The sequence below is a fragment of the Furipterus horrens genome, unplaced genomic scaffold (assembly GCF_987537825.1).
Source record: "Furipterus horrens unplaced genomic scaffold, mFurHor1.1.pri manual_scaffold_7, whole genome shotgun sequence".
Lineage (NCBI taxonomy): Eukaryota > Metazoa > Chordata > Mammalia > Chiroptera > Furipteridae > Furipterus > Furipterus horrens.
In genome coordinates, this window is record NW_028327177.1 from 140792534 (window position 1) to 140815206 (window position 22673).

General features: G+C 61.0%; 2 protein-coding genes across 2 annotated transcripts in view; both read right to left on the bottom strand.

Annotated features, from left to right (window-relative positions):
* Positions 1-211: 211 nt before the first annotated feature.
* TMEM115 (transmembrane protein 115) lies at positions 212-4422 on the bottom strand. Its single transcript, XM_090284815.1, has 2 exons — positions 3105-4422; positions 212-694 (listed from the first exon to the last, which is right to left on the bottom strand). Exons 1-2 carry the CDS (start codon positions 3953-3955, stop codon positions 490-492), a joined length of 1056 nt encoding a protein of 351 aa, XP_090140941.1. The 5' UTR covers positions 3956-4422; the 3' UTR covers positions 212-489.
* A 2224-nt stretch (positions 4423-6646) lies between these two features.
* CACNA2D2 (calcium voltage-gated channel auxiliary subunit alpha2delta 2) overlaps positions 6647-22673 on the bottom strand; it is a 60780-nt gene continuing 44753 nt past the window's right edge. The window contains exons 8-37 of the mRNA XM_090284968.1: positions 22601-22651; positions 22370-22469; positions 22130-22288; positions 21800-21907; positions 21638-21716; positions 21068-21117; positions 20825-20914; positions 20550-20621; positions 20279-20353; positions 19059-19133; positions 18912-18980; positions 18759-18830; positions 18595-18656; positions 17665-17741; positions 13992-14052; positions 11860-11957; positions 11591-11681; positions 11450-11512; positions 11199-11302; positions 10822-10920; positions 10650-10738; positions 10396-10446; positions 10119-10190; positions 9865-10017; positions 9674-9726; positions 9517-9572; positions 9226-9352; positions 8982-9091; positions 8798-8880; positions 6647-8672 (exon numbers count right to left, since the gene is read on the bottom strand). Coding sequence (XP_090141094.1) covers positions 8520-8672; positions 8798-8880; positions 8982-9091; positions 9226-9352; positions 9517-9572; positions 9674-9726; positions 9865-10017; positions 10119-10190; positions 10396-10446; positions 10650-10738; positions 10822-10920; positions 11199-11302; positions 11450-11512; positions 11591-11681; positions 11860-11957; positions 13992-14052; positions 17665-17741; positions 18595-18656; positions 18759-18830; positions 18912-18980; positions 19059-19133; positions 20279-20353; positions 20550-20621; positions 20825-20914; positions 21068-21117; positions 21638-21716; positions 21800-21907; positions 22130-22288; positions 22370-22469; positions 22601-22651 — 2602 coding nt within the window. The 3' untranslated portion in view covers positions 6647-8519. The remainder of the gene's footprint in view (positions 8673-8797; positions 8881-8981; positions 9092-9225; positions 9353-9516; positions 9573-9673; positions 9727-9864; positions 10018-10118; positions 10191-10395; positions 10447-10649; positions 10739-10821; positions 10921-11198; positions 11303-11449; positions 11513-11590; positions 11682-11859; positions 11958-13991; positions 14053-17664; positions 17742-18594; positions 18657-18758; positions 18831-18911; positions 18981-19058; positions 19134-20278; positions 20354-20549; positions 20622-20824; positions 20915-21067; positions 21118-21637; positions 21717-21799; positions 21908-22129; positions 22289-22369; positions 22470-22600; positions 22652-22673) is intronic.

The following is a 22673-nucleotide window of genomic DNA, read 5'->3' on the forward strand; positions in this document are numbered from 1 at the left end:
TGTAGAAAATACCTGGGAGCTGTGGCTGATCGGGCCTAGGAACCGCCGTGGCCCAGCAGAGGGGACCAGAAATCCCGACATGAACAGCCCTCCAGGGGGTGGGCAGGGATGTGCAGCCCTGCGCTGGCTCCTGCGCTGGCTGGACTCCCCAGAAGGTTTTTGGCAAATCCCTGCCTTGGCTCAGGGCTCTCAGCAGCCAGTACCAGGAGGGTTGGTTCCAAAGCTGTGGCACCAGCGTCCCTGCGGCCACTTGCTTGGGTCTGCCTGCTGAGGTGCAGTCCTCCCTCAGAGGGCTGATGCTGCAGAGGCCCCAGGCCTGACGCAGCGGTTGTCTAGAGTTGGAACCAGGTCGCAAGAGTCCTGGGTAGTGTTGGCGAGAGAGAGCAGAGGCTGTGGACGCCCCCAGCAGACCACCTTCCCTCTCTTCAGAGTATTGGAGAGGGTATCGGGGGCGTGGGGGAGGAGGCGCTACGCTCAGGTGGGCTGCAGTTACAGCTTTGGGGGGGCTGCCTCAAAGGTGATCAGGCTGGATTCGGGGGCAGCCCCCTCCCCTGAGAGTGTGGGGGCCTTGTCTGTGGGCAGAGGGCTGTCCGCCTGGGCCCCGGCTTCCTCTTCGTCACCGTCCATGCTCGGCCAGGCGGACCGGTCCTCCACTCTCTGCAGTCGCTCATTGAGGGCCTTCAGGGCCAGTTGCCTGGGGCCAGAGGAGAGAGGGCAGGTCACTCTGGGCTGGGACTCGGCCCATGCCCTGCACTGTCCCCCCATGAAGCAGACTCGCCCTCACACTCAGACCCCGTCTCCGAAGGCCCCGATGTGTGTCCCTTCCCCATGCAGGGCCCGCTCTGCCACCAGAACGAGGACATAAAGGCTGTGGAGGCTCCCTTTCCCAGCTGGGGCACCCCAGGCCGAGAAGGCCCGCTGGGTGTCTGCCAGACTGCCCAGCAGGCCAGCCCAGGAACGGTTCTGAGGGTGGTGCCTCGGGGTGGGCAGATGCGCCCCTAGGTAGGTGGGTGGAAGGACAAATTCCTGGACACACCACTTTCTACCGGGGCCCTGGCATCACTGGAGAGGGTGATTCCTCCTCGCCGCTTCTAGTTAGGGGTATTTTGGGCCTCCTGGCAAGGGTCTGTGGGGAAGGCTGGGACTGAAGCACCTGCCTTAGCTCTCAGCCCGGGGAGCAGGGCCATCTAGGTCAGCAGCCCCCCTAACTGATTCTTACACGTATTCTCCTTCCCAGAAGACTCCCCAAAGCCACCAGGACCTGTCTTAAGTAGGGACACACAGAGTCCTTGAAAGGTAGAGAGAAAGGAGAAACATGGGTCAGGCAAAGGCCAGAGCCTACTGGTTCTACTGGGCAGACCCTTAGAGGCCCCGCTCTGGGGGCAGGTGGGAGAGTTCACTGGAAGGTCCATGTGCGCACCTGGTACCCAGGCCCACCAAGAGGTGGGGTGCTGCCAGGTAACGCTTCCTGCAGCGGCTACTCTGGACCCGATGCCTCAGTCTCTGTGCCACCAGCATGCAGCACAGGCTGTAAAACCTCCAACTCCCAGCAGAAAACCAAGGTCTCCACCATGCCAGGAATCATGCCAGGAGAGACAGCAACGAGACGGGCGCCAGAAGCCCCAGCACACACCCACTCTGTCCTCCCGACTGGCACACAGCAAGTCGGCACAGACAGACAGGCCTCCGCTGCTCCCCAGGCTCCCATCCCGGAGATCCCTTGTCCATTCTGCCGTAGGACTGCCAAGGTACAGAGGCAGTGGCTTGCTAGTCACTTCCTCACAAGGGTCAGAGATAGGAAGCCCTGGGTCCCTCTACTAGCAGCCCTTTGGGTCTGGGAGTGGCATGCAGCCAGATGTCACAGTGGTCGGAGGAGTAACCCCCACCCCTGAGTAAGCTCACAGCCTCAAGGCTATGCCAAGAGTCTCCCTCCTGACACCCCCAGCCCCCAACCTGCCTCCTCCTGTCCACTTCCTTGGGTCTGAGCAGGTGTTCTGAATGTCCAGACAACCCTAAAACTCCCAGACCTCTCCCTGGCACAGGCCACCACCTGCAGAGCTCTGGGGACAGCTCAGGTCCACCAGGCTCAGCTGTGCTGGTGGCTCCCTCCCCTCCAGCGGATGAGGTTAAGACAGACTTTGGGCTTTAGGGTTCATCAGCCACAGAGACACAAACTGTAGGGCCCACAGTTATGCCCTGCAGCCCCCACCACTTTGGCCCATAGTGATCTGTGGCTCCCCAGCTGGAAACTCCTTCAAGAAAGCGATGTATCCCCCTCAGCTCCATGGCCCCAGTGGGGATGAAGCACAGGGCTAACTTCACCTGAATTCATAAAGATGCAGAGGTAGGAACCTAGCCTGCTCCAGGTCTCACTACTCAAGTCACTGCCTCAAAACCCCCCAAGAATAATGCTGGAAATGGAGCTGTGACCACTCTGGGGAGGCCACAGGCCGGGGAGAGAAAGAGCTGGATTTAAAAAGCTCTGCTCTGCCCCAGCCAAGGTGCACTGAGTGAACAACAACGGGGCCTCCAGATGGTGCCAATGGCTTGGTTTTCAGATAATGAAAAGGCTGTCTCCATTCCCCGGGGTCACGTGTCCTGTTCCCCTGGGTTTGGTAACACATGCCTACCTGTGGGAGGGTGGGGTAAGTCTAGTAAGTGGCAGAAAAGCACAGAACCTGAATTAAGGCCCCGGAAGAGAACACGGTTCAGCAATTGGAAAGTGGGGTGCCCCAGGCTGCCTCTTAAGGACCCCAGGTCTCCTCGGTCCTCCCCTCCCACGGACCGGCAGGTTGTGTCTGGCTTCCACAGATCCAGTGCCTAGGATTCCAAGATTCTAAGACCATGAGCCCCTCACACAGCACCAAAGGAAACTGGACAGTTCCTGGGGCCCTTTGGCCTGAGGCTGGGAAGCCCCTGCTGGGGCCCAGACACCTCAATGCTGAATTCCTCAAGGCCACAGACCGGATCTGATCTCCTCCCGAGTCCGCCCCAACACCTGACCTTTGGCCGCCATCCTATGTACAGGAAGCACCCCGACAGATGGAACGTGACTTAGTAAATATCCTCCCAGCTCAGCAAGGTTTCGGAAGACCCCACAGTACCTTCTCCGCTCCGCGTCTTGAGGGTCTGTGCCGGGGAGGCTGATGGTGATGGAGGACGGGGCCCCCACATCGTAGCGCTTCACCGTCTTCTGGCATATCTTCACCTTCACCAGGAGGCTGTGCACCAAGTTCGCCAACAGCCCCACCACGGGCTGCAGGATCTCGGGGAAGAAGGTGGCGAAAGCGAAGTGGTCGGCCATGTCCCCGCGGCCGCGGCTGTGGCGCTGGTAGAAGCGGAGGTACACCCAGCCGGAGAGCAGCCCGAAGCCGTAGGAGGCCAGCGCCGGGCTCTGCAGCAGCGTGGCCAGGCGCAGCAGCAGCAGCAGCCCCAGCAGCAGCATGGGCACCACGCTGAGGCGCACCTGGGGCACCCGCAGCACCACGCAGTCCCCCATGGTCTGCTTGAGGGCCACCAGCACGCCGCCCAGGAAGCCCAGGGCGCCGTGGATGCGGACGGTGAAGAGGTACACCAGGTTGAAGGAGGCCATGTAGGTGAGGAGGTAGGCGAAGGCCCCCAGCAGCCCCACCGACACGTTCACCACCGAGAAGAAGATGAGCAGCTCCAGGGCCCCCCAGAGGGGCTCCAGCAGGCGGCCGGCCACCACCACGGTGGCCAGGCTGATCGCCACATCCCACACGTGCTGCTCCATGAGCCCGTGGGTGGCCAGGGTCCAGATCCAGAAGTTGGGCGGAAAGAGGTAGCCTGGGGTGACCGCCAGGCAGCCCGTGTCCACGGCGAAGGACAGCAGGTAGAGAAACAGGACCGCCGCGCACAGGGCCTTCACCACCACGCTGGCGCTGGCCAGGATGGCCCCCAAGTGCTGGCGGGCGCCCGGCAGGGCGCGCTGCATCTTCCCGGCGGGCGCGGCCTGAGGGAAGGGTCCAGCAGGCTAGGGGCCTCCCCGGGGCCTCGTCCCGGTCCGGCCCCGACGGGAGGCCCGGGTCCGGCCTATGGCCCCGGTGAAGGCTCCACTTCGCGCCGGGTCGACTCCAGTTCCAAAGGGCCGGATCGGGCCTGGCTGCGGGGCCGGAGCCACGGCCCCTCGCGGGGGACCCGAGGGAAGGCCCTGGGCGGCTTCGGCCCGCCCGCCTGTCCGCCCTGTTGGCCCCGAGCCAGGCCGAGCGGGCTGGCGTTGATATCGGGGCTGGGCCTACTCCATCTACTCCGGGGTCCTACGGTCCGGTCCGCGCGGTACTGGAGCCTAGTTCTGGGCTCGAGTCAGGTCTGGTCAGCTCCGGTTCGGCCTAGGTCTTGGGCTTGATGGTACCTCCTTCCTTCTCAGGAGCCGACAAACAGGAACGGTGCGCCTGCGCGCCCCGGGCGGCGGCGGGATGACCTCTCAGTGTAGGTCTTCCGGTTCCGCGGCATGCTGGGACACCGAGTTCTTGGCCGAAGCTGGGGGCCAACGGAAATCAGAATTCTGGGTAGAACTACAAGTCCCAGGAGGCTGTGCGCCAGGGCCCATCCTGTAGGTGGTGAGAGGAGGTGTGCTCGGGAATCGTAGTTTTCAGGACCGTTTCATCCCTGTTCTCGGGAGGTGGGAGTCGGGGAAGGAGCATCGCTAAAAGCGGCGGGTACAGGCAGCACTACAACTGCATGCCCCACATTCGTTGAATCTCCCGGAAAGAGTGGCGCTTTGTGCATGTACTTGTGAGTGGGCGCGTCCTTGTGGACAGGTGTGTGGGTAAGGCTGTTGGGTGGCCCTGGTGTGTGCAGTAATGTGTGCGAACTGGAAGTTCCACGGTCTGGTATAAGCCTGACTCAGGTTGTATGGGATGTATGGGGCCTGACCCAGGTTGGAATTCTTGCTCTGCTGTGTGACATTGGCCAAGTCCCTGGACTTTGTTGAAACTCAAGTTTCTTGGACCGTAAAACGGAGATAACAGGACCTACTGTCAGGGTCCAAGGGGACTGGAGTGTAAAATGCCATTTTTCCCTGGGTGCGCAGTGAGTGTGTTACCCAGGATGCGCTTGTTACAATTAAGGTGAAGCCACAACTCAAACTCAGGTTTCATGCCCTTAGCAAACTTCTGATTGCTGGCCCAGAGGAAGAGGTCTCCCCACAAACTTGGAAAAGACAGGCCCTGGGTCCCTGCTTCATTGCAGCAGTGGCTCCTGGCAGGCTGTGTCCTGTGCAAGCTGATTTTTTGTAACTTGAGTTCCTTTTTAGAAATGTGCATATAATTAAAATAATTATATGACAAAGTACATTTATAAAGTGCAGGATCCCTTCCTTTCAGCTACTGACCTCAGTACCACTGCCAACATGAGCATAGCCTTCCGTATTACAAAGGGTGTTGACCCCCTTTATTTTTGTCTGGGGTCTAAGTTCCCACTGGATGCCACCCCAGGGTAGGGTTTCCAGATTTAGCAAATCAAAATATAAGGTGCTCAATCAAATTTGAATTTCAAATAAACAACAAATCCTTTTTTTAGTATAACCATGTCCCCAATCTTTTTGCTTTTTTTTTTTAATAATGTCCCACACGATATTGGAAACATACTAAAAAAATATGTTGTTTATCTGAAAGTCAAATTTGATGGAGCGTGCTATATTTTATCTGGCAGCCCCACCCCAGGACCTCCAGGACCAATCCGGGGCTGTTGCGGGCCATGGGGGCTGGCTCAGAGGTTGCTAGTTAGGCATTGCTCTGTGCCAGCTCCTGTGGAGGAGTGAGGAAGGGCATGTTTGCTAAGGCCTGGGAAGCCCTTTATTTAGCATCTAAGGCCCCGCAGCCACAGGCCCCTTCCTCTCAGAAACCTTTGCTGATTTCTTGTCCTCATTTGGGAAGAAAGGATTTCTCCTAAGCCTTAGTTTGCTCATCTGCAGTATGGGGATGAGCTCAAAGGCTGTGGTGAGGACGCAGCCAGAAGCCACCGGGCGAGTGCTGAGTGTGTACTGGGAGTGTCAGCAGCACTGGGAAACCTCTGCACTAGTGGATGTTTTTCCTCTTGAAAACAACTCAGTCACAGGGATTAGGTAGGGTTGGCTATTAAAAGTTGGAATTAAAATGAACAAGAGTTAGGTTCTAGTGTGGGCAGCAGTGGCCATGGAGAGCACTGGGCCCTGAGCCTCCCCTGGGCCAGGAAGGGCAGTGGTCATGCCTTAACGTGAACTAGACCTTGGCTCCTCCAAACAGCAGCACTGGGCCCTGAAGCAGCAGGTACTGGACTCAGGCCAAGTACTCACTCTTCACTTCCGGTGGGGGACCTGTCCTCTAGGCCCGGGTGGTCTGACCTGATGGCTGGATGCCTGCCTAAACCCACATCTCATGTCCTTGAGCCTCTGGGAGGTTTTTTGTTTTTTTTTTGTATAAAAACCAGCTTTCCCCAAATGCTTTTGGGGTTACACAAGGCACAGGATTCAAGTATCTGATGTTTAGGGGGTCTGGGGAGCGGCATGCCTATCATGCCCTACACCTGGGACCTGGATGCTCTGGCTTCACTCCTGGCCAGTGTTAAGTGGCACTCTGAGGTGAAGGTCACCTCTCTTCATGCTACCCAACCCTCACCCCAGGGCAGACACAGTGGATGGGAACCATTTGAAGTGAAAATATGAACATTATTTAATAACTGATCTTCTGTAATAAACCATTTGAAAATATTTTACAAGGAATCACACACACAATATTTTACAAAGTTTCTTGACGTGTTTGTCGCTGTTGTTTTTCCGACTTGTCTGTACAAAATAGGACAACAACCAAAATAACCGGGCAGAGAAAAGGAAATGGCCCCCAAGACCCCTCGAGCCCGAGGTGAGGGGCAGCCAGGTCGGGTGGGCAATGAGAAGGATCAGACCCAGCTGGGGGTTGGACAACTACCTGATGGGGATTGTTTTGTCTGTTTTTCAAACTTAAAATATATATTAATTTTCTGTATATGTTTGATTCTTTTTTATTTTTATATTCTCCATTGAGCACCTAACTACACTACAGTTACACACACACCCCCGCAAGACACGGCTGGCACCTGGGCTGGGTGTACTGCGTGGGCACCACCCTGGCACCAGCAGCGGGCATGGACCATACACGCACTGAGAAAGCGACAAGCAACATGACATTAATTAATGGAGCCATTAATTAATGCATCCACCCTCCCCCCTCCTCCCAGTCCATCTGAGCCCCATGGCCGCATCCCCCTGCCCTCAGTCCCCCACCCAGCCCCCAGGCTGGGATGCCTTTGGAGGAAATGACCAGAATGAATGGTGTGAAAGTGTGCCCAGGCCCAGCCTCTGTGTGCACAGAGTGTGTGTATGTGTGTGTGCAAGTACGTGTTCAGAGAGGAGTTTGGCCTCCAGAGGGCAATGCGTGTGTGTGTCAGTGGGAAGGAGATGGGAAGCGGGCACAGGCCTGCGTGTAAGGGCCAGATGGAGGGTGGGATGGCCCAGCCAGGAGCAGTTAAGTCACCCCGCTAAGGCAAAGGGTGATGACTGGTGAGGGTTCCTCTGCCAGGGGGTGCAGGCAGTGGCATGTGGTCCCACTGGGGGCCTGACACTAGTGATAAATGGTTACAATGAGCACCTGGGGCAGGTGAGAGGCATTTAGGGGACACTGGCGGCTAGGGTGGAACAGAGGGGTCTTCACCCCCTGCCCCAGCATTTGGCACTGTTTGACATTCAGCTTTAAAGACGGCGGACCGGTAGGGCTGCAGGTCCGATTAGAGGCGGGAGGTGAGCAGGAGATGGAGTGTGCAGGCCAACCCTCCCTCCACCCCTCCCCCTGTGTAAGGACTGGGAGCCCCACCTCGCCCCACCACGTGTATGTCTGTCTGTGTCCTCCAGGATATGTCTAATGTGAGTCCAGCCTCTGCCCTCAGGGCTCCAGGTGTGCGTGGGGTTGTGTCTGAGCCAGTCTTACAGTCACTGAACGAACACCTGCAGGGCTTGGGGGGGAGGGCGAGGAGGAGGAGGCCTGAGAGGAGCAGGAGCCCGCTGGGGGGCTGCCCCAGGACCTCTCTCCTGTCAGGACTCAAGCTGGGATGCACAGGGCTCCACCTGCGCACCTCAGCTTCCTCCACTATTTCCCAGGGCATCCAGATTTGGTCCTAGGTGGGTGGAGGGACCAGATCAGAGGAATCCCGTGGGGGCGGGGCCTAGTTCTCCCGCACAAAGGGAGCCTGGGGCAGGGCGGGCGGTGGGGCCTAGTTTGGCACCTGTACTGTGGCTTCCCTGTCCCAACCCTGGGGGTGGATAAGTCCAGTGGGAATGAGGGGTCTGGGGACACTATGACAGTTCAGCAGCAGATGTGGCTCGGGGGCCAAAGACATGTGGCGCCCTTCTGTGGGACCCCCGACCTCCAATTCCAAGGCTAAACACTGTAGGGGCCTGGCGCGTTCGGGTCCTTCGGGAAGGGAAGGGGGCGAGGATCTAAGGCGGGGAGTGCGGGGCGGAGAGCGGGAGGCCTGGGGCGGGGCGCTCAGAGGCGGCGCGAGGCGTGGGCGTGGGCGCGGGCGCGGACTGGAGCCTGCGGCCCGGGAGGCAGGCCCAGGAGCAGCAGCAGCTGCAGGGACACCAGGATGCTCAGCGACGGTGGGAAGGAGGCTCCGCGGCCGCAATCTGAGGTATCTTCCTGCGGAAGAGACAAGGAGCCGGTCGGCCTGGGGGGTGGGGGTGGGGGTGGGGGCGCGGGCCGGGACAGAGCTGCGCCAGCCCGGGGGGAGGAGAGCGGGAGAACAGCCCACCACCCGTGCTCACCGTCGCGTTGTAGTCGAAGCAGATGTGCGGGCCTCTGCGGTACCTTGGTCTCTGCACCAGCTCGCACTGCTCCGGGCCGTCCGCTGGGCATGGGTGGGGAGTCAAGGAGGCGGCAGCGGCGGCACAGAGGGCGCGCGCGGGGCGGGAGGGGAGCGGGAGGCTGGGGGCGGCGCGGGGAGGATACAGTGCGTCTCCTTCTGCAGCAGCCGGCCGGCTTCACACTGGCTGCACAGCGGCTTCTCGGCCACCACGAAGAGAAGGTTGGTGTTGGTCAGTCTCTGCGCGTGGAACAGCCTGGCGGCATCACGGAAAGGCGTGGCGTTGAGGTCCGCCCCGCCCCTCCAGGCCCCGCCCCCAGCCAGGCCACACCACGCCCCTCACCCAGGCCACGCCCCTTCCCGCCCCGGCCCCCGCCCCCCGGCCGGCACCTGGAGCAGTTTCCGCAGTCGATGATGGCGTTGTAGGAGGCGTTCACCGACCCGAAGTAGTACTGCGTCTGTTTCATGACACAGCTGCTCTCGCGCGCCTCGGGGTTGCCCTCGGCCTCCGCGGGGTCTGCGAGGGCCAGAGCGCCTCAACCACAGCCTTACACCCTGGCACCGTGGGGGCACTCAGCCGCGCTCACTGTGCTCGGCCGTAAACCCCGCCCTCCCTTGAGCGTCGGAATCTGTGCAGATCGGACAGGGGATCTGAGGCGGGGGTTCCAAAGCCCTACCTACCTGCTTGGAACCAGCTGTGACAGATGAGGCCATAGAGAAGCTGCTGGAACAAGGACCTGCAGGGCATGAGTGACCGAGTGGGAGTGGGCAGTAGAGGCCAGTGCCCTGCCCCCCTTCTCTTGAGCCCTCCCTGACCCCTCTCCCCGCTAGGACTCACCAGGCCGCGGCTGAGGTCCACCAGGCCAGGTTAAGGACGTCTGCAATGGTGGGCTGCAGTAGAGAGACATGGGCTGCCACCGCTGCCCCCAGACCCGTGTCACCCCCAGCTCTAGGGGGTCATCTTTGGGCAGGTCTCCCAGCCCCCCAGCCCCCACATTTCCAGGCCAGGCATTCACTGCTGGGGCTCACCACAAAGACGCCCCGGGGTGCAGCACCCAGGTTGCCTGGGGGCTGCGGGGCACAGGCTGCCTGATAGTCGTAGGACTCCTTGCGGGTGTAGAAGGAGTTATTGTAGAGTGCCAGCATCAGGTTGGCATCCACCTCACTGAAGAACCTGCCCACCTGGGGACGCGGGGAGGGAGCCACAGTCACAGGACTGGCAGTGCCACGCCCCCAGAAGGCTCAAACCAGACCCCTCCTTCTGCCCTCTTCCTGACCCTCACCTGGTCCCACTGATGGTTCTGGTTTGACAGCACCAGGAATCCTCCGTCATCAATGAGGACACAGAGCAGGTCCTGAGAGGTGGGGAGCGGGGGTAAGATGAAGAGGGGTGTGGGCCCAGCCCTTCCTCCCCAGGCCTTGGCAGTCCACTGCCTGAGTGGAGGGGTCCCCACTTGCCCCAGTTCTGGTGAGGTCGGCAGGGGGGATGGGCTAGGTGTTGGTTGTAGTTGGGACTGAGAAGCTGGGAGCAGGGTAAGCTAGGGTTCAGGGCGCACGCACCTCATTGTTGACCTCGCAGTCCATTTCACAGTGGCTGCTGGGGCCGCACTGCTGGGCAGAGAGCAAGGACCGTAAGGTGCCCACCAGTCTCCCCTCCCATCGCCCTTCCCCCGCATGGGTCCCCAGGCTGTCTGCAACAGCCCCCGCCTCCCCATAGGCCCCAGAGCCACTTTGAGTGGGAGGACTATTAGAAGTTCCTGGGGGTTCCAGAATGGGTACTTCTGGACTTATGGCCCCCACCCCTGCCTAAGTACCTTCTGTGGCTGGTCCTGGTGGGTACGGTTGCTGGCTAGCACCTTGAACTTCTCAGCCCAGGCCTCTAGATCCAGCTTAACGCCCACCACTGTGGAGGAGAGCAAGGGGCCATCAATGCCTGCCTGCCTAGGCAGCCTGTTGTCTCTCCCTGCTTCCACTGTGGGCACTCACCAGCTGGTCTCAGCGTGCGCCCACCCAGGCTGAACTCCACAGCTGTGCTGACAAGGATGCCCACTGTGTCATTCTCCAACTCCAGAGGCCTTAACAGGACTGCGGGTGAGGGTGGGCAGTCAGGAGTGGGGGCCAGCAACCCCACTGACCACTCCCTGCTGAGCCCAGAGGACCCAGGAGCCCAAGTCAAGGTTGACCCCAGCCTAAGCACCCAGCACCCAGCACAGCATTCTGCAGAGCCTAGCCCTCTCTTCTCATCTGCGCCCATCTCAGCCTGCCTCGCGTTTGCATGGGGCTGCGGAGTCGAGCCCAGCTCTGGCTGAGCTCACAGGGAGGCCCCTGCCTCCCCTGCTGCTGGGCACCTGGATGACACTCACCATCCTGGTGTGGGGGCTTGAAGATGTAGCCGCGGTTATCCAGGCTGCGGCGGTAGAAACTGGCATTGAAGGGCTCAGCGTTCTCCGTCCACTCCTCAGCTGCCCTGGTCACCCAAGACAGGCAGAGGTTGATGGAAGGGGAGGCTTATGGGGGACAGTGGTCTCAGCAGGTGCAAAGAGGCCTCTGGGCGGCGGGACAGAGGCAGGTGCCAGGTGAGGGCAGGGTGCTGAGTAGTGGGGTTGTCACTTACTTGTTGGGGAATACTCGGGTGATGCCTCCGTCGGTGGCAGCAAACACGGCCAGAAGGCTGTACCTGGGGGCAGCAGGGAGGTGAGGTCACACACAGGGCTGGGGCCTCACCCCCCCCCCCCTGCGGCCGGGTGGTGCCTACGTGTTGAGATCCTGGTCCCGCCACACGCGCTCCACCAGCTGCTGTGTGATGCCCGTGTCCAAGATCAGGTTGTGGAGAAGGAAGTTGTTGCCTGTAACAGGAGGGTAGGGCCGGAGGGGGCGTCTTCTCGTGGCTCCCCGCCCACTGTGCCCCCCACAACAGGAGCAGTTCCCCTGATCTGGCCCAGGCCTTGCCCTTGGCCGGGGCCTGCTTATTTCCACGCCTGCGCGGTCCCTGGGTTCCTCGGGGATGCCCCACCAGGTACTCACACTGCTTGGAATCTGGGGTCACTTTCTCCATAAGCTCAATGAAGTTTTTCAGGAACTCAGTGTTGTTGTCTGAGGCATTCAGGTCCTTGCAATACTCTCTGGGGGGTGGAGGGGGGCAAGGAGAGTGGGCTTGGGGGGCTGAATAGGGCAGAGGGTTGAGGCTTCCCAACAGGTCTTCCTGGTCATTTTCTGAGAAGCCCAGACCTCAGGGAGGGGCAGGTGTATTCTGACAGGCTGCAGCCACTACACACCTGGCAGGCCCCCAGGTCTGAGCAGGGGCACAGTTGGAAGAGAATGAGGGTCTACGTCTTCCATCCTGGAAGATTCTCCCTGCTGGGCATGGCCCTGCAGAGCCTCCCGCCTGTCCTATGTATCTGGACCCAGATGGAGCACCTGGGAGGCCCTGCAGGTGGGCTCACCCACCTGTATGCCATAGGGGTCCATGGGCACAAGGTGGGTGGAGTCCCAGCACCGGCCTTAGTCAGCCGAGTCTAAGACCTCCTCCTGCCTCCTCCTGGCTGTGTGCCTTTGGGCAACTCACTCAAGCTCCCTGAGCTTGTTTTCCATCATACTATAGAGGACGCCATGAAGCCAGTGGGAACCCACGGGTCCTCGGACTGGCTAGTCCCTCTGCCTGGAATGCTCTTGTCTCAGAGGCGGGCAGGCCAAGTCCCTCACCTCCTCAAGGCCCTCCAGGCTCAGAGAGCATGGGGATGGTGGGGTGCAGGCTCTGCTCCCCAGGAAGTCGTGACGAGCAGGCCTTCCACCCTGGTACATGGATCTGCCTCTCCTGGCCAATTCCTCCCTCCCACCCCGGCCACCAGAGGCCTCTGCACAGGCTCGTATGGCAGTAACTTGTGGGTAATTTTTAGAATGTGCTGCTTCCCCAGGCTCTGCTAGGGCCCACAGCTTGGTGAGGGCACCTGGGACTGGGTCTCAGCGCCACCTGCTCCCTGGCCGCCAGGGCCTTGGTGCGGTGCTCAGCTTGCACTTCTGTGTGAGGCCACACGTGATGCGCCCAGAGTGACACGCCAACAGCTGGGCTTGAGCTGCATGTCATCTGCAGTTCCCCATGTGTACACTTGTAGTTGTGGGTTACTTTATTCACTCACCCAAGACATATTTATTGAGCTCTTCAACCAAAGACAAAGAGGTGACAAAAACATAGTCCCTGTCCTCAGAGTGTCTCCTCAGGGTATGTGGGCCACACAGCCCTTTCCACACACTTCCGCAGTCACTGGTGCACACAGCACACCCCACATTTGCACTGAGACTCTTACTAACACCCACAATGACTCAAACACAAACACGTACAGAGTGTCACAGAGAAATCTGTGGGCGCATGCGCGCACGTGCACACATGAAGGTTAGGCGTGTCCAGAGCCCGCGTGTGGTGCCTGACAGTGCCCCTGGGTCTCCGTTAGCTGCATCCACCTGCCCTCATCCAAAGCCCAGGCCACAGGGGAAGGCTCTGCCACCTGGGGGCCCACTGGCTTCTTCAGATGCGGGCCACCAGGCCCAGGGCGTGCACACGAGGATGTGTGGACGTGTGCTGAGTGCACTGTGGGACGGTCCAGGCCTGCACCTGCACCTGCCCCGACCCCTCACGTGTCCAGGCAGCTCCTCAAAGCCCCCACCCCCTCTTCCACCCTGTCCTCAGTGAGCCACCACACCTAGACTCGGCATGCCGACAGGGGCTCTGGCTGGCTCGTCCCCAGACCCACACAAACACTGACTGACACAGGACAAGGACAGGGTGCAGGGGTGGGGAGTGGGGAGGCACCGCCAACCAGAGCAGCAGCTGCCCAGCGAGGGGCGTCCTGCAGCAGGCCAGCCCAGGGCAGAAAGGAGTCCTCTGGTTGCCTGAGAAGGTAGGGAAGGTCAGCAGAGGGTCCGGAACCCTCCCGCCCCGGGCCTGGTGGGAGCCGGCCGCGGGCAGCTGGCCACTGCTGCCTGGTTCAGCTACATGGCCCAGGTATGCACATGGCCACACATACGGGGCTATGCGCGGGGTGGGGGGTGGGGCGACCGTGCACAGGACAGACACACAGAGCTCCAGGCAGCAGTGCAGGAGGCGGGCCAGGGCAGTCAGGGTGGGGAAGGACGCCTCAGCAAGGCCACACGCAAGCTACCTGGGAGCAATGAAAACATGTCCTTCAGACTCAAAGCTGCTGGGGAGCAGGAACTCAAAATCTGCAACAGAAACGGGGGTTATCCGGCGGGGGCTGGGGAGGCGGGAGGCCAGGGGGCTCAGAGCTCAAGGGGCTGGAGGGACGGGGAAGGGGGTGGCTTGAGGGAGGGGGAGACACCAGCAAAGAGGGAACCCGCCACTTCCATGTTCAAGTTCGAGCCAGAGAGAAGGGGTGGGTGGGGAGGGTGGAGGGCCTGTGGAGACTATAGCATCGCAGGAGGAGGGCAGTTATAGCCAATATGTTGCCCGGGCCCGGTCCTCTGTCGGCACTGAGTCCCTTGGCGTGGCTGTATATGCTTCCATACGGCTGTATAGCACATATACACGGACACACACACACACATATATATACACACACTGCTATATATATGCATGGTCTGGGGGAGGCGCCAGTCTCACTCTATTGCATCCGGAATGGAAAAAACCGCATGCTGAACTCCCTTCGCCTCCACGGAGACTCTGAGGAAGGGAATTGGCTTTTGGCTGCGGATTTTTATCTCTCTTTCTTTGCTGCAGCTGTTTGCATTTTGGTAGGCCTTGCTTTTGTTCTGTGTCAGGCATCAACATGGCCAAACCGAGGGGGTTTCTCACCGGCACGGACAGTCCAACCAGAGACAGTGTGGGCAGCTGGGGGCGGGCTGCAGTGCATTGTGGGGTCTGGTGGTCCTCCCTGGGGTAGGAGCTGAGTGAGGGGAGACCTCGAGGTGCCTGTGAACGTTCCCCCACTGCAGGAGGAGTCTGGGAGCTGGGAGGGGACAGGAGGCTTGCTTGGACCTGCACTCCTGCCCTCTTGGGCTGGAGGCATGAGGGCAGCGGGGGAAGAAGGGCTGGCCATCCCCCTCCCTTCCTAGGACCTTTATGGGCTCAGAGCAGCCAGGGAGGAATGCTGGGGGCTCTGGAGAAGGCGTGGGGTGCTGCTAAGGATCCACCAATTGGGCCTGTGTATGTGTGCAAGTGACATGTGTGTGCACATGAGGACACGTGTGTTTGCATGAGTGTGTGTGAATGTATGCGCAGGTGTGCGACTGCCTGTGTGGGTTTGTGGGGGAACCTGGGGATGTGGCTGCTGGGGTTTCTCTGTGGCCTCTCCCTGCACTGTGGGACCAGCCACCTTGCAGGTCTGCATGTGGGAGGTGTCCCTCTGCTCTGGGCAGTCCATTTGCTGTCCCTTTCCCACAGTCCAACCTCTTGGTCACTGCAGGGCTTTACTTTTTCAGAAGAGGGGTCTTTCCTGTTACCAAATACTCCCACAATGCACTGCACGATTCCAGGGAGGGGACACCTGGGGTGCCTGGAAGGGATGGGCAGTCACTGGTTGGACTGTGGCTTTCTGATAGGACTGAGGCAGGGTTTGGACACAAGCCGACAGGGAAGGGGTGGAGGGGAGAGGAGGAGGAGGAGAAAGAAAAAGGAGGTCAGCGATCAGGGAGGGAGACTATGCTATGGTTGTCATTGTTACCAGGGCCCTGAGTTGCTGGGGTCCCTGGTAGGGGTGTGGGAGGGGGAGAAAAGACAACTCAAGCCAGTGGAAGTAGGGCATGGCCCCTAGGGTTTCTTGGGGAGTCCTTGCTTCCAGGCCATGGGGACCAGGGACAGGACACCCCTCGTGGCCCGCCATGCCTCATCTATCCCAGTGTTCCCTGCAAGGGGTGTGTCTCTGTGCACCAGGGGCAAGACCCTCGTGAGCTGCTCTCTGCCTCCCCTCGTTCTCGCCAGGGTCTGCTAGTCCACTGCCTGTGTTTCCTGGAGGTCTCTGGTCTGGGTACCTCTGAGTGCCAGAATGTTCTTCTTTGTCTCCAGCCTGATTCTTGTACGGGCCCCTTGTGGTCCAGACAGAACCCCTTCCATTCCTAGCCAGGCCCAAGTCCCTGAGGCTACCTTTATTTTGCAGGGGAACACCTTCTGCAACCTAACACCCCTCCCCAGGAGCAGAGAGCACCCCAGGGCAGGGCCGGGCCAGTGGCCTTAGCAGTGGGGCGGCAGGGGACAGGATTTCAGCACCCTGGCCAGCGCCCATGATGGTCCCATGGGCCTTGTAGTTCAAGGTTCCCTGGCCACGGCCCTATTCTGCCCCCCTCCTTCGGGGGTCAGGGCTTGAAGCTTGCTGCCAGCTTCTGCCACCAGTGCCAGAGATCAGAAGAGGGGGCACCAGCCCCTTGGGCCCCTGCACTGCTGGGCGGGAGGTGGTGCAGAGGCATCCGGCCCTGTCCCCACTGTTGAGTTGTCTTGGAGGGACAGAGAAGAGGCGGCCGGGGCCCGCCCAGAGGGAGCGAGGAGGGTGAGGAGGGGCCCTGAGCTCTCAGCACACACTGGAGAACCACTCTGCAGGTGGGGCCAAGGGAAAGGGCCACTGGCTCTAGTGGGGATCAGAGGAAAGGCAAGACTGGAAGAGCCAAGGGGATGCTGGGAGGGTCCCTGGAGAGCAGGGGTGTGGCTGGTCCTGGGCAGGGAGGGGGGCAAGCAGGGGCGTGAGGGCGGGCGGGGTGGGGAGAGGAGGGTGCGCTGGTTCTGAATATACTTGCCCTTCAGCCTGCTGATTGGCACTGGGACAGTCCACCAAGAGAGAAAGCAAGGAAAACAAAAAACAACACAAACACAAAAACAAACGAAAAGGGGGAGGGGAAGGGGAGGGGCACAAACAATATTTTATTCAATGGCTGTTTGAATGAAAATATTGTGTCTTATCATCATACCGAAAGGAAACTTCTTGCAAAAAACGACATGAGAGAGAAAGAGAGAGCGAGGAAACTCAAAGGAGGCGAGCCCCGGCGGGCCAGGCAGGGGGGGCGCCCGGTGGGGCCGGAGCCGCCGCAGCCTCCCTCCCCGAGACCCGGGTGGCGGGCAGGCGGGGCCACAGGCTCCGGGAGGCCCAGGGTGAGGGGGGCATGCAGGGACGAGCCACAGGCAAGAGTGGGAGAGGGAGGAACGGAGGGAGGGAGGGCGAGGGGGATGGAGGGAGGGGGATGGGAGTGCAGGGCCTGAGCCAGGGAGGGAGGGGAGGGAGGGGCGCTGGGCAGCAGAGGTGGGGGAGGCAACGTGGGAGACAGAAATGGAGGGAATGCGCGACGCGGAGGGGAAAGAGAGGGAGACAGAGGAGGGAGGGGAAAGAAAAGGAGAGAGGGAAGGAAGGAAGGGGGCAAAGAGAGAGAAAGGGAGGGAAGCAGAAGGGCGGAGGTGAGGACGGTGGTGAGTGAGGATGAGTGGAGGGGCAGCAGAGGGGGCAGAGAGGCCTCGGGGGTGGTGCCACGGGTGTGAGGGCTTCGGAGAGAAGGGGAAGGAGGGATCAGAGGAAGGTGTCTTCCAGGAATGCAGCCCCCAGGGGTGTGCAGGGCAGGCAGGCTCAGGGGGAAGACACGGGTTGGAGGAGCCAAAAACAGAACCTCAACGAAAACCATGAGAATGGGAGGATGGTCTGGAACCAAATCTGAGAAGAGGCGAGCATGCAGATTTCCACAGACTTTCCGGGCTGGGCCCCAGCCTCCAGGTGCCGGGCGGTGGGCAGACTGGGTGGGAGGGGCTGCCCGGTCCCAGGCGGCTGGCTGTGCTGCCTGGGGCCAGCCAGGGTGCGGGGCAGAGGCAGGGGCGCAGGGCACAGGCAGGGGCTGGCCACTTACACTTGACCTGCAGGATCTGGTCGCTGAGATTGGCTTGGAGGTAGAAGGTGCTGTAGGGAGGGAGCACGAGCCCTAGGCTGGGAGAGGGCGGGGGGGGGGGGGCACAGGTCACTGCTGGGGAGAGGTGGGCCGCATTGGCAGCCCCTCCCCAGGGCCTTGGGGCTGGGTAGGGATCCAGGCTGTGGCCTCCCCTTCCCTGACCACCAGGGACATCTTCCCCTGGTTAGTGGTGGTGGGAGATTCATGGCCCAGGGGCCTGGACCCTCCACTCCCCAAGTTCTCCTGGATGCCTGAGAACTTCCAGCCCCAGAGCAAATCTCCACCCCACCCCTCATGCCCAGCAGCCTCCCCCAACGTACCAACTGCTTGGCCAGCCTCCTCCGTGTGGCCAGCAGCAAACTCACAAGGGGCAGAACACTGTCAGTGGGCTAGGCTGGGGCAGGGCTGCTGTGGGAGTGGGGTCTGCGGTCCCCAGCGACTCACGCCATGTCAGAGCCCGCTGAAAGCAGGTCTAGTGTAGACACGGTGAGGGGCAGCCCAGGCTGCTACTGGGGTGTGCGTGAGACGGGGCACTGCCTGGGCCTGACCCACAGGGGACCCGCTCCCAGCAGGCCTGTGAATGTGCTGAGGAGGACGTCTGGGTGCAGACACCCAGGGACAGAACCCAGGCAGGAGGGACATGAGAGGGTGGGGGCCGCGGGGACACATCAGATGCACCATCTTGTCTCTGTCCTGTGCTCCCAGGAGATGGCGCTTGTTCCTGGAGGGTCACCAAGAGGCCCTCGGGGACTGAGCGTCATGGGGTGGGAAGTGAGCAGCCCTGGCTGCAGGGGCCCTGCTGCGATAGGGCACGCTGGTGTGGGGGAGGGAGGGGGGCAGCTGGGCTTGGGGGCATGTCCTCCCTGCCTGCCCAACCTTGGCCTCGCTCACCTGTAGTTGGTGTTCCTTATAGGCACCCAGGTGTAGTTCCGTATCACCTCGTCTATGTACCTCTGGGGGGAGAGGCTGGGTCAGGTACCTGGGCTACCAGGTGGGGCGGGACTGTGGAGGGGACGATGTCCACTCTGACTGTCCCTTCTCCGTCCCCTTCTCACCTCGTCCAGAGATTTGACCAATGTTCGGATCTGCCTGTGGCCCCTGTTGCCATCGATCATGCTCCGACGGATCTGGAGGAGCCAGAGCTGTAAGGGGTGGCGCCCTGCCCTCCTCTGCCCTGGGTGCCCGTCCCCACTCCCTCCCACCCTCACCTCCTCCTTGTTCTCGTCCTCTAGCTCTGCATCCAAGAAGTCCAGAGTCACAGGCTCCCGGAAGTTGCTCTGTGAGAAGAAGGGCAGGGAGTCAGGAGTCTCCTCCTCACAGACCTTCCCCCCATCCGGGCCGCCCACACCGCTCACCTGGGGCTTGAGGTTGGGGTGCAGCAACACGTAGCCATTCAGGTCAATGGCAAACACGTAGCCGTTGGCGCCAAGCTGGAGGTGCAGATTAGGGGCTCAGAGCCTGGAGGGCCGGGCAGGGGTTCCCCAGGCTCGGGAGCCCTTCCTTGTCCTGCCTTTCATGCCCAAGAGGGGTTCCATTTGCCTGCCTGGGCCAGATGCCCACACAGGGGCCCCGGCCTGCTTCTCAAGCCAAGCCCAGCAGGCTGGTGCCCCTCATGAAGCAGCCTTGGCCGAGGCTGACCACAGCTCCACCTCCGCTGGCCCCACGGGCAGCTGCTGCTCCTCGCCCTCTGCCCCCTCCTGGTCCCTGTCTCATTAGAGCACAGAGGAAGGGGTGGACGCTGGAATCCCACAGGTCTGGGGCATCCCTTCCAGGTGGAAAGGGACGAGGAGGAGTAAGGGAGACCCTGGACCCACTCTGACCTCTCGGCAGTTTGCTCAGTGCAGTGACATGGGACTGGACTTCGTGTGGCTCCGGTGTAAGGTGTGTCACACACGCCTCGTTGCCCACTCCTTTCACAACCAAGACTCGAACTCCCTTCGCCACAGGCTCTGGGCCAGCCACACTGACCTTGCCCCTTCCCTGGCTTAGGATTCTGTCTTCTACCCTCAGACCTTTGTCCAGAGAATGCCCTCTAAGGTACACATTGCTCTCCTTTCTACACGGGACACTCCTGCCAGGCGACAGTCCAGGGGCCATCAAACTACGGCCCACTGGCCACACCTCACCTGCCGCCTGTTGGTGTACAGCTGTCAGCTAGGAATGGCTTTCACATTTTTAAATGCTTGAAAGAGATCAAAAGAACAATTGCATTTCGTGACACGTGAAAATCATCTGAAATTCAGAGTTCAGTATCCACAAACAAAATTGTGTTGGCACACAGCCACGCCCATTTGTTTGTTCTGTCTGTGGCCATTTTCCCAAGGCTGCAGTAGAAGGGAGTATGAATAGGAGAGTTTAGGCTGGTAGGGCCTCCAACACTCATAGTCTGGCCCTCTACAGAGAGTGTGCTGGCCCCAGCTCTAGGCCCAAGGTCACCTCCTCCAGAAGCCTTCCCTGACTGCCTGAACTCAGAGGTCTCCATGGGGGTGTTCTAATGGCCACCAGTCTCCTCTGCGGAGCCTGACTGTGTCCGCACAGGAGGCAGAGCAGGGCGCATGTGCAGGTGGACACTCACCGTGTAGTTGGGAGTCAGCCTCTTGATGTCATTGAGAGCCACATCGATGCCCATCACGCCCAGGATCAGCTGGTTCTGGGAGCAGAAGTGAGGGTCTGCAACAGGCTCTGTCCCCCAGGGAGCCCCCGGCCCTCCCCATGCCCAAGGCCTCCAGCTGTTCTCACAAGCAGTCCAGCTGGCAGGCCTGCCTATCCCTCCACCGTCCCAGACCTGCTACGGGCGTGCCAACCCTCCCCAGGCAAGCCTCGTCCTCCCCAGCGGGGGACCTCACCTTCTTTTCCCCAGAACCATCCTGCGTCAGGTTGAATACTGGGAGGGTCCCTGTCACCACCAACCCCAGCCCCTGAAGGGAGAGGAAGAGGGCCGGTGGGTCTTCTGTGGCCGGCCATGCCCCGACCCCGTGTTCACAGCAGGGGCTCAGGTGCAAGCCTTTCTGGCTCCTCTATGTAGTTTACCCCATAATGGTGCCCTTAAGGGGCATGACCCTGCGGGCACATCTGTGGGGAAAGGTCACCAGCCCACCCCTTCCTTGCCCAGGGGCTTTACCAGTGCATCCTCATACACGTTGGTCCACTGCACCTGCTTGGCCTCCTTGCCCGCCAGCACCATGGGCCTGCCCAGTACGTCTAGGTACTCCTGGGGGGGGGGGGCACAGGGGCAGGGCTCATGAGTCTGTTCCCCGTTCTGTCTCCCCACGTGACATCACGCCACCAGGGGGCGCTCTCACCCCACAGCAGCTCATCACAGTTGCGGTCCCCCTTGAAGCAAGGGGGCCCCCCACAGTCTCACCTGTGTGTTGATGCGGATGGCGCCAATGGAAGGGATCTCAAAATAGTAACCTGTGAGGGAAGGCGAGGCAGAGGCAGGCCTGGGTGATGCTCAGGACCCAGGGCACAGGGGGCCTGTCCCCTGCGGTGTGTCTGCAGCCCCGACTTGTCCCCCAGGCTCCCTCTTTCTGGTGGCAGTCCCCCCGAATCCTGTTCACGTGCCCGTGAGTGCAGGGGTGTAAGGAAGCAGAGCTGGGGGAAGAGGGGAGCCCAAGGCCGGAAGCCCCTCATTTTGGGTGGGCGGTGACTTCAGAGTCCACCCAGGGGACAGGCCTAAATACACAGAGAGAGACTGACCAGCAAACAGACACATGGGCAGACAAGCTAGGAGACAGAGGGACAATGGACATTCAGACAGAGGAGCAAAAAGATGCTCAGTCAGATGGACAAGTGAGCCAGAGAGACAGAGGGACAGTCACGTGTGGAAAGACGGAAAGACACTGGATGAACAAGCAGCTGGACATGTGGAAGGACAGGTGGACACCCGGCCTGACGGACCGCAGGCCGCGGCAGCGACGCCCGGGTGAGGTACCTTTGTTGGCGCAGGCCATCCACTGCAGGGGGGTGACGTCATAGTTGTGCTGCCCCACGGAGAACGTGAACACGCGCACCTGTTCGGGGCCTGGGGTCACTGCTGCGGCCGCCGGAGCACAGCCCTGCCCGGGGCCGCCCCCGCCCCCGCTCCGCGCCTCACCGTGCGGTTGGGCCAGTTGTACTTCTCAAAGACGTCCTGCACGCGGTCCTCGCCCCCGTCCGTGAACATCATGATCATCTTGTTGCAGTTGGCACGCGTGATGTTGGACTGGGCGAGAGCGGGTGTGGGGGTCAGGCGGTCTCAGCACCTCCCGGTCCAGGGACGGGTCTCCCGCCCCCCGGCAGGCCTGACCCTCTGTCCCGCACCTCCCACCCCAGCAGAGGGTGCTATCTGCCTGGGCTGCCTGCTGGGTGCTCACAAGGCCGTGCGTGCGTCCCGCTTTCCCCAGTGCCTGGCCCCGCCCCCACCTCGCTGCCCCGTGGGGCTCACGTTCTGCAGCTGGTCGAAGGCGTACTCAAAGCCGGCCTTGTACCCCGTGGTACCCTTGGCCACCATGCCCTGCACGGCCTCCTTGAACACCTTCTTGTTCCGCACGTTGGCCTGCACCAGGTGTGTGAAGCATGACACCGGCTGAGCCTTCTCGTTGAACTGCAGGGACAGCGAGGGTGGCGATGGCGCGGGGCTGGGCGGGGCGCCCGGTCCCGGCCCGCCTGCTGCCTGGGCACTCACGGAGGCTACGTTCACATAGTCGTCGTCAGAGAGTGTGTCCAGCATCTCGCAGACGGACGTCTTCATCAGCTTCAGGGTCAGGCCACTCACGCTGCCACTCCTGGGGAGGTCACGAGGCGCGGGGTGGGCCTCAGGTGCGCTCCTGTCATTCCCCAGGGGGTTCCGGGCGGCAGACTCTAGCCCCTTGCCCTGCCCCCCCGCCGCCCCCATCGGCCAGCACTGCTCACTCACACGTCCACGATGATGACCATGTCCTTGGGCGATGAGGCCCCCTGGATGTACCTGCCCAGGAGAAGCTTCATTC